The sequence below is a fragment of the Geospiza fortis genome, unplaced genomic scaffold, assembly GCF_000277835.1.
Source record: "Geospiza fortis unplaced genomic scaffold, GeoFor_1.0 scaffold188, whole genome shotgun sequence".
NCBI lineage: Eukaryota > Metazoa > Chordata > Aves > Passeriformes > Thraupidae > Geospiza > Geospiza fortis.
Genome location: NW_005054337.1, coordinates 2,787,716 through 2,797,402, shown reverse-complemented (window position 1 = coordinate 2,797,402; position 9,687 = coordinate 2,787,716). Strand labels below are relative to the sequence as shown.

Here is a 9,687-nt window from a genome sequence, read left to right as displayed (position 1 = left end):
TAATTCCTCAGCTGTCCTAACACAAACTCCCTCTCCTCTGCCAGTAACCTGCAATAACAGCCCACATTATTATCCCTTTTTCCTGGTACTGGCACAGGATTAGAGGCACAGGGTATGCACCATCAGACTGGCCTGAGATCTATGGTACAGCCCTTTGAGTTTACACTCCATCTTGCAAAAAATATTTTCCCTTGTGAGCAGCAGATTCCAGCCTTATCCTTGACAAGATGCCCTCAACTCCCACCCCTGAGCCTGCTCCTGTGAAAGGACACTCTACCACACAGCCTACGAGGTGACTGAGTGCTCAAGCAGCCACATTAAACTGCAATGTGATATGACAACAAGAAAGTTTCTGGCCTTTATTTGAAGGCTTTTTACCAGTTACAGTAAGAATTGTCATTGCAAACCAGGAATTTTTTAAAAAATGAATAATAAAAGTTAAAAAAAAAACATCCACGAGTCCACCTGCAAGTAAGACATGTTGGTACAGAAAGGAGATATGAGCTTTTGCTTCTTCCATTCTGTTTGTTTCTCAAAGAACTGATAGAACTAAGATACTAGGAAAGGTTGGATGCTATCAGAATCATTCCAGCAGGTGAGCATTTAACAGCATATACTGTACCAGGGTAACAGAGTAGCTATGTTAAGTCTATGGGTTTGAGTTGAGCCTATTGTAATTCGCTTCCCAAAAAGGATATTAAAAACCAGATTATGCCAAGATGTTACAATGGAGCCATAAATTGGCTACATGAGTTTGTTCCCATTCTATCTACAGCTCATCTTGGTAGCAAAGGAGTGATGTAAGCACCTGGAAATCTGAGCAGTGGGTGGCTGACCAGACTGCCACTGCAATTCAGCTTTATAATGCACATCCATGGGCCTCCCAAGGCACACCAGCAGCAATTCTGACTCAGCCTTCTCTTAGCAGGAAAGGCCATTTACCTGCTTTGACCAAAACCAACCCATCTGATGACCTGTTGCTTCCCCGTTCCACACATGCAAGTCTTGGAAGGAGACTTGAAGCAACCAGGTCCCAGTGCACAACTTCTGACCTCCCAAAATTCATCTTCACCTTCAGCCACATCCTGCTGCCACCTTTTGCTTTGAGTTGCTGGAATAATGGAATATTTAGAGTCGAAAAAAAATATGCTTCCGACTTCAAAGCAAGGAAGTAATGGGAAAGAAGATTTTATGTGCATCAAACCCTGGGTCTATGTCCAGCCCCAGCTGTGCCACACCAGCAGGCAGTGCCAGCAGTGCCTGTTCTCCTCAGTAAGGCACCCACAGAGCCCTCAGGGGCAGGGAAGGTGCTCTCCAGCCCAGGAGCAGCCCTGCAGGGATCACTTCCCATTCCATGAGCACTTCTCTGCAGATGCTGGTCTGTGCACACAGCTGTGACAGGAACATTTAAGCTCATCTAAGAAACACAATCCAAGTCAAACAAATCAACTCAGTTTACAGTCAGTCTGCTCACAGAGCCTGGTGACAGAAACAATTAACATCTTGTTTGTCTGTAACTCATAACCAGTGTTTTAGCAGTTTCAAAACACGTTAAACACACAAAGTCATGTGACAGCATTCCTGTAACACATCCCTATTCCCACACCAAGAGGAGGAGGAGGAGGAAGTCAACACCACACTCACATCCCATTGACTTGTGGGAGGGAAAACACAGAAAGGAGAAAAAAAAAACCCAAAAAATAAAACAACCATTTGTGCCAGCACAGTCCAAACAAAGTTCCAATACTGCTGCTACTGAGGTTAGCAATGCCTGGAACTGGGGAATGGATGCTGAAATTCCAGGTCCTGCAAGCTTCATCATGAAACTATCACAGGCTTCAGCTCTGCCTAATCGTATCTGAAAGCATGAGAGACTCCAGCAGACATGACACTCTTGAAATACAGAACTTTATTTAGAAACTGCTTAAAATAGAAAAACCCTGTCAAGAAAAATCCAAGTCAAATATGGTTTCTCAATAAAATGGAGTTTTAGGGCAACAGAAGTCTAAAAGGCCACAAGAGAAATAGCACCACTGCAATTTTAAACAATGGCTAGATACTTGCATTTTTGGCATTCACTGAATTTGGGTTTTTCTCTGAACTTCACAAAGATTCATGCACTACACAATTACCATAAAATGCTCTCCTACACACATTTTAGGACAAGCTACCACCAGAAACAAATGAATACAAGCACAACAGGACTGATCAATCTCAGTAGTGAAAGGGGGTCAGAAGTCTTGCAGGATCTTGCCAAACACAACAGTAATGAGGGGCATGATAGAAAAAAAGGACAGTTAAGGAAAGTATTTTAAATATTAATATTTAAGTTAGTCTCAGTACTGTATTTTCTGCAATAACATTAGCTCTGTTAGCCAGCATCTTTTAGTTTTTACCCCAGAAGACTACTGAACTGGCAAGTGTTATTACTCATATGTCCTGGTTCAAAGGGGGGAAAAAAAAAGAAAGCAGACAGAAAAATATCATCCTCATGTGCTCAATTCACTTTCATTCAAAGCCAGCTGCACAGTGCAAGTCCTGTTACAACTATTGGGCGTGTTCAGCATTCCTTGGGATGGGAAAGGGAAAAGTGAGAGAACAGAAGGGATTCCAACAGAAATGAAAATAAAGAGAACAAATAAAAACAACAGCCAGGAAGAAAAATCACTTCTGAAGGACATTTTAGGCAGTAAGACTGTATGCCCTTTGCTTTGTTTTGCTTTTCTTACAGAAAACACAGTACGTTTTGGCAAAGCCACAATGCCACAGAAAAAGGCTTCAGCACTCTTCAAGGTAATTTATGTGTCTCAGCTGTTCATACTCCCTCTAATCTTGTGACAGGCAACGTTAAGGCCCATTTCATCGAGAACTAATCACTTAGTAAGCAGCTTTACATAGGAATGGAGTTTTGTTTTAATAGCCCCTTTTGAGCACTTGCTGACACAGTGAGACTGCCACGCAAGGCCTCTCGGACAGCAGTGAATGGAGTTAAACAAACGTCTACCCCAATATGAAGCACATAAAATCTCCCATCACATTACTTCAATTTGGCATATGGAAGCATATTTTAAATACTCTTAAGGCATTTATTATAATTTCTGTTCTGCAATTTCACATTAACTCAATCTTTCTGTGAGTCAGTCTTTAATTTCTCTACTGCACACCGCCTTAGATACAAAAAGAGTCTTCCCACAAACCAGTGTTTTACCAGCAAACCATTCTGCAACATGTTCCAAATATTCAGCCTCTTGCTCCCTAAATATACCACCTCGATGTGAATACTGCTCTGCTACAGCGTGAGAAAGAGCTCCTAACTCAAACCCACTGTAAAAGTGAAACTTCTGCAAAGTGCACTTTAAGAAGAGGTACTTTTTTTTTGCTTATGAAAAGAAACCAGTGAGTCCTCTAAGAATAAAGTGGAGTATTTTACAGTTAAGCACATGATCTGGGGCAAAGAATTCTGATGTTGCTGCTCTGCTGGTACAGTATGTGGTCTGTTAATACTCTTCTTGTTCCTCCTGCGGTGCTCCTTCGTCAGGTATCACAAAGCCTTCCTGAAGGGGAAGAAAACAAGTGTTTTAATGAAAATCTGATGTCAAACCAGTTCCTGGCTATTCTCTAGGTACTTATTTTTTCCTCTTACTTCAGGTAAGACAACCTTAAGTCACTGTTTACAGTGTCAAGATGTATTGCCAGAAGTATTTTCCTCATCTTTGATCTATTTGTTACATACTACTCATGAAAGGTCTACCTTGTTTGCTGTCTGACTATAATTAAATTATCTGATGCTTTATTACAGGAAAAAGCTAGGCCATAAACCTCAGAGGGAAAAAAAAAGGTAGAACTGGAGGGAGGCAGGGAAAGCAAACCAGCTTCCAATTACAAGGGCAGGAAGAACTGTGCAACCCAGTCTATGAGAGATTACTTACATCTGTGGCATAAAGAATTTCCACAATCCTCTGCAACACTGGATCATTCTCCCCTTCATTCTCCTGGCAGATCAATTCAATGTTCCTCAATTTGCCAAAGTAGAAGTCTCTCTCCTTCTCCAGATCTTCAACAGTAAGTTTCAATGCATTGATCTGCCAAAGGGCATCAATAATAATTATATCCACCAGAGACAGAATTCAGTAGGATCTGTGCAAAAGGGTGTCCCAAAAGTTCTCAGAAGGGTGTTGATATGCAAAGCACTTCAGCAGTAACCAAGATTTGGGGGAGGGGGGACTGTGAGAGGAGGAAAAGGGCCATTTCTCAAATTTTAGTATCACAGCCACAACAAACATCCAGCCCATAACACACAAATCCACTAGGGAAGACTAAAGGCTGATTCCATGAAATAGGTAAAGCACTGACTGCCTGCAGCTCTCTGTGCTAACACATTCTTTCACGACAACTCTCCAGCTGACAGCAGGTTCAGTTGTGTTGCACTCACTCTGGATTTCAGTGAGGGAGCAGCTGCTCATAGCTCCGTTGGAATGCTGGGAGAGCTGCAACACAGCTGTGGGAATACTTACAGACCCTGCTATGTGTGACACAGTCCACACTGGGGTGAAATGTCTGGCCACTCGTGTGCTACAGGAGAGGTTTTGCTTCCATCAGGAGAGCAAGACCATTATAACAAAGGGCTCCAATTAAGTGATTTTAAATGAGCTGATTCACACCATTTTCTTCCATCTGCCTGAGCCAGACATTCCATGGTATTGGAAAAACAAACCTGCACATAACTCTATTAAGCAGAGGTCAGTCACAGGGCTGTCCTTACACACCTGCTCGATCAATCCTGCCGATTCTTCATCTCCTCCACCCTTTTTGCCCATCCCAGGCCCAGCTCTGGGACCTGCTGGGGTCCTCTGTGCAACAATGGGCCTCTGCGGGGCTGCAAGATCAATTCACCAATTAATTCCAATTCTCCCTCCCATAAAGGTACTATCCCCCTTCCAAACACACTTAGGTATGAAGGGGATTGAAGATATGTTCCTTTCTTAACTCCATGTAACATGTCCTTTCATTTTGGCTTTATAAGCAATACACTTGGCACCAACCCTTGCCATTCTCTCTTTTATAGAAGACTGTTCTTTCTGTAGCCTCCAGACACCTGGGTACTACAGCAGCCTCAGTCTTTTAGCCTGGCATCTCTGAAACAAGATGCAAAATACTCAAATCCCATACACTTATTTTAAATCACAAGCCAGTCTTCATTTCCCGAGAGTTTTTCATGATCGAGATCATCTTTTAACTATTTTCTCTACCTGCACTGCCAGTACCGAGAGATTTCCTGGTTTTGTTCACAACTGGAGTAACAAGGTTTGGTGCTATTGTGTCTTGGCCTTGTCGAGCAGCAACAGGATCATACTCCTTCCCGTCATAGTTTGCATCAAAAAATTTCTTGAACCACTGAACAAATTCAAAGTTGTCCTGAAATTTGCCTTTCACTAGTTTGTCCACAGGAATTATCTGAAGAGGGGAAAAAAGAAAAAAAAATAGACTCATAAAGGGTAAAGAACCTCTCTGTGTTTTTATATAAAGTTTAACAGTTAATGCACTCACAAAGATATGCAAATTTAATTCTTGTCCAGTCCCCCTTGACCACAACTATACCAAATAACAGAATTTTTGTAATTATTGGAATGAAAAACCAATCATGCTTTGCCTTTGAGGGTCCAAACAATTTTGAATTATTCAGCAGCAAAGTTTCTGCTAGACCAAGTTTACAGACAAAACCTTCCTGTCCACATGACGCTGGCTCTGATGAATCTGAACTGACCAACTCCAGAACTGCTACAAGAGCTAAACATCTCTGTCACAGCAGACTCCAGCTTCTCTGGGATGAGGTGTATAACTAAAGGCTATTAAAAAAATGCAGAAAATAGTGAAATGTTGTTTGTAGAGAATTTTATTTTTCATAAGGCATTTGGAAGCCAGGCTGGTTGTCCACATGGGTTGTGTGGACAGACTGCACAAGACACTGCCCCCAAGCAGAGACTGACTCTGTGTTGGAGCTGCCAGCCATGGAATGAGACATCTTCTTAAAGAAGGAAAAAGCTTCAACCCTGGATGTTCTGCATCCTACCAAACACTGTCTGTAACTATTACCTGAATAAATCCCCCCCTCCATCAGCAGAACTGTCATTCCATCTGAACAAGCTTTTTCACAATTTCATTTTCACTACTAAAAACCATGGATTTTAATATCTAGAGGCATTTAAAAGCCATGTAGATGTGGCACTTGGGGACATGGTTTAGTGGTGGCCCTAGCAATGCTGGGGGGACAGTTGGGTTTTATAGTCTCAGACAGATTTTCCAACCTTAACAATTATGTAATTCTATACACTTGTAAAGAGGAATTTGGAATCCTTAGGACTATCACAGCAGTAGGTTATGGGAACATTCCTCCTACAAAGATGGCCCAAAGAGGAAGCTCAGGCAAACCTTATCTCATAGAAATTCCAGTATTATTTTGTGGCACAGAAGTTTCCCAGAATTAAAAGGGTAACATTAATCTCATCATTAAGAACTGGAAACCCAACCTTGGCTGGAGCAAAGCAAAATGTGTCCTAACTGATGTGAGGCCCCCCAGGGCAGGCCAAAACGAAAAGTTTTGAGATTTACAAATCAAAATCAAACTCTGTTCCCAGATTTATTCAGTTTTAAATCTGAAAGTTCATCCCATCTACATTAACATTGAAAGCAGAGGGTCAGTTATAGCCCAGCTTACTTTGTCAACACCCATTCGTTTAAAACCTGCTTGTAGAACCTTGAAGTTTTGAATGTACTCATGTTCCAATTTTGCTTGAAATTTCACTTTCTTGAGTGCTACAGAACCTGGGAAGAGCATGTCCATGAACTGACAGTATGCAGCACCTGCCAAAAGGAAAAGAACACAAATCCTGGGATGAATTAAGTCAGCTCAGCTCACTAACCTTTGTGAGTTTCTTTCCAGTCAGGTCAGCAAACTGACCTGACTCACTCCTCAGCCACACAAGCCCTTTAAAGGCAACAAAGGCAAGAAAACAGGAACCTTCAGTCTCCTTTTTGGTGCAGCATGGTCATAAATAAGCTTAAAGGAGCTGGAGAACCAAACTTTTGGGTTCATGACTTGAACTCTTATGAATAAGAACAAATCTGCCTCCAGAATTCCAAGGGGAAAAAATATCTAATGAATAACTTGACTTTCCTTTATTCATGGATATCAGTGTAGTACAGATCTGAGATGTTACATGTGTCTAACAGGCATGTAATCTTCTCTTAACAATACTAACAGAACTAAATCAGAAAAAGCATTATTCTAAAAATTGTACTTAACCATTATTGAAATTGTAATACATTGACCTCCTACAAACAGAACCTATACACAATTCAAGGTGCTCTCCAAGATAAGAGGCTAATGAAGCTGAATTATATTTAAAGCAGGCCTTAATTAAAGGACCAAAATAAGATAAGTGTTTCTTCCTATTAATTTAAATCCTTCATGTCCTCCAATTCAGCACTAGCTGAAGTAAGAGGAAAAGAGAGATTCAGTCCAGCCACAGAATGGACAACCACCTCCATATTTGTAGAATATACACAGTAAAAAAAAAAAAGTGGTTTTAAAGTGGATCCTCACTCTGTAGTGATGATGCACAACCATTAAAAGCACAAGCACAACATTTCAGAGCATTATTCCCACACCAACACGAATGAATCAAGAAGTAAAGGAAACCCTAACCTAAGCCATCCAACAGCTACACAACAAGCTGTTGGGAGCTATCTGAAGGCCAAGAAGGAATACAGAAGAGCATTGACCTCAACTACTCTGTTCATCTCAACCACATCCTACAACTGTTCACTCTCTTATCAAGATAATTTGCAGGCACTCCCATTTTCACCTGCTCCCAGAAGACTGATGCCATCCACTGGTGCAAATTAAAATAAAAACAACAAACCAGCTCTTGCTGTTTGCTCTCCATTGTGTCTCAGTTCACTTGCTGCAGAGTTCCAATCCCAACTCAAACACAGAGGACTTGCCAGAAACCAGGGGTTTGCTCACTATTGGCAGTCGGAGCGATAAGCGTGATGAAAACAGAGGGATCACAGCAGTCAAAGGGCAGCTCTTGTGCATTTATGCAACCTCAAACTGCTGCTGTCACTGCTGCCCTTGCCAAAGACAGCAAAACAAGCTTGGGAACTCCAGCTTCCACAGGACTATGACAGCAAAAGCCACTTCATCCCTGCCAAGGCATGAAGCATTATTGCAGATGCAGAAAAGGGACGTTACTCAGGACATACCACGTCAACAGCTCTCAGTCTTTTCCCAAAAACAGGTGAGCTGGAATTCTGCAGAGCCAGTACTAATTATCCTCACTTCAACACAGAGCTCTCACAGCATTCAAGGCTCACACCAATCCCATGCAAATCAACCCTGCACACCACAGGGCTTAACCTGCCTATCTGAAAGCAGACAGTGCTTATCACTTCGTTTCCTCCTGTGGCTTAGGTCTTTAGTTCCCTCACCCTTACAGTTCTTGTCCATCATCTCACTAGACAAAAACCACTACAAATACCTGTTGTGAGTCCCTTGCTTCTCTGTAATCTTTGGGATTGTTTCCTCCATAGACTCAGCCACAGCCAGTATTGACAGTCCAAAAACTCACTTTTAATTAATTCTGCCTTTTATTTCACCTCCAATTTCCACATCTCTCCTTCCATGAGCAACACCTTATCTTAAAGTCACTGCATGAGCCAAACTTCACTTTCCACTGACTGCCTGTTGTAGTTATCCAAATTATCTTGTACCCATGCTACATTCTTAGCCTTGGGTTTTTTTTCAGCTCTTATTCCACAGACTATTATCTTTTATTTGTTCTTACAAGCCTCATCCTCCCACACACTCCTCCCTACGATGACACTTGACTCCATTTCTGTACCACAGACACTTCCCCTTTCCTGCCTACTACTACTGTATGTGAGATTCAGCTGTGCTGAAGTTAGTTCAAGCCCAGGTAAGCTGGGCTGACACAGACTGGACGTGCTTCAGGACCAAGAGGAGTTTTAAAGGTGCACATGACCCCACGAGTCACTGCTCTGTCCTCCTCAAACTCCAGTACTCTTCCAGAACAAATCACAATTGTTTTTGCTAGTTACACTTGTAAGACTTACTCTATCCATACAGGCTAAATGCTTAATTCCTCATGGGAAAACACCCTCTTCAGAGTCTTTTTTTCACATTAACATCCATGGCTTATAGCATCTATGCTGTATTGAGTCATGAGAACGTGCCTTTTCATTACACCGACATTATTAACAACCACTTCAATAACACTCCAACCATAACTGGATCATAACCCTGACCACGAATCTGTTCACACCAGGACCTAAGCCAGGAGCACAGCTGCAGTAGGGCAGCACAGAGGGTGCAGCCGCACCTCTACAGGACCAGGGTGCACATGCCACGTGGAGGTGCCCTCGGGGTGAACCCCCTTACCTGAGCACAGCTGTTCGATCTTGGTCAGCGTCAGCTGCAGAGACTCATTGATCCACGCCAGCATGTCATGTCGGCTCAAGTTATCGCTGGTCACTGAAGTAGAATACACATTCACTGCCATTTTCTGAAAGACACAACCAGAGGTGTGAGCGCCACAGACGCCGCCGGGCTGCGGTGGAGCCGCTTCCTTTAGAGCCTTCCCGAGCCGCCGCGAGTGAATCGCGGGC

General features: G+C 42.5%; 1 protein-coding gene across 2 annotated transcripts; it reads right to left on the bottom strand.

Moving 5' to 3' along the window:
• Nucleotides 1-330: 330 nt before the first annotated feature.
• MAPRE1 (microtubule associated protein RP/EB family member 1) lies at nt 331-9,581 on the bottom strand. Of its 2 annotated transcripts, none has more exons than XM_005422202.2 (6): nt 9,461-9,581; nt 6,716-6,861; nt 5,250-5,454; nt 4,767-4,876; nt 3,930-4,082; nt 331-3,554 (listed from the first exon to the last, which is right to left on the bottom strand). In XM_005422202.2, exons 1-6 carry the CDS (start codon nt 9,579-9,581, stop codon nt 3,498-3,500), a joined length of 792 nt encoding a protein of 263 aa, XP_005422259.1. In that variant the 3' UTR covers nt 331-3,497. The 2 variants fall into 2 exon arrangements, with proteins under 2 accessions (XP_005422259.1, XP_005422260.1); XM_005422203.2 differs by having other exon boundaries at nt 5,265-5,454.
• Between the last annotated feature and the right edge of the window lie 106 nt (nt 9,582-9,687).

Excerpts from the sequence above, each read along its gene's own strand:
- MAPRE1 (XM_005422202.2), bottom strand. The coding sequence starts at position 9,581 with ATGGCAGTGAATGTGTATTCTACTTCAGTGACCAGCGATAACTTGAGC. Across the intron at positions 4,877-5,249 it reads TCTCGGTACTGGCAGTGCAG|CCCCGCAGAGGCCCATTGTT; the intron begins GTAGAGAAAATA and ends TTGATCTTGCAG. Across the intron at positions 3,555-3,929 it reads AAATTCTTTATGCCACAGAT|GAAGGCTTTGTGATACCTGA; the intron begins GTAAGTAATCTC and ends CTTCCCCTTCAG.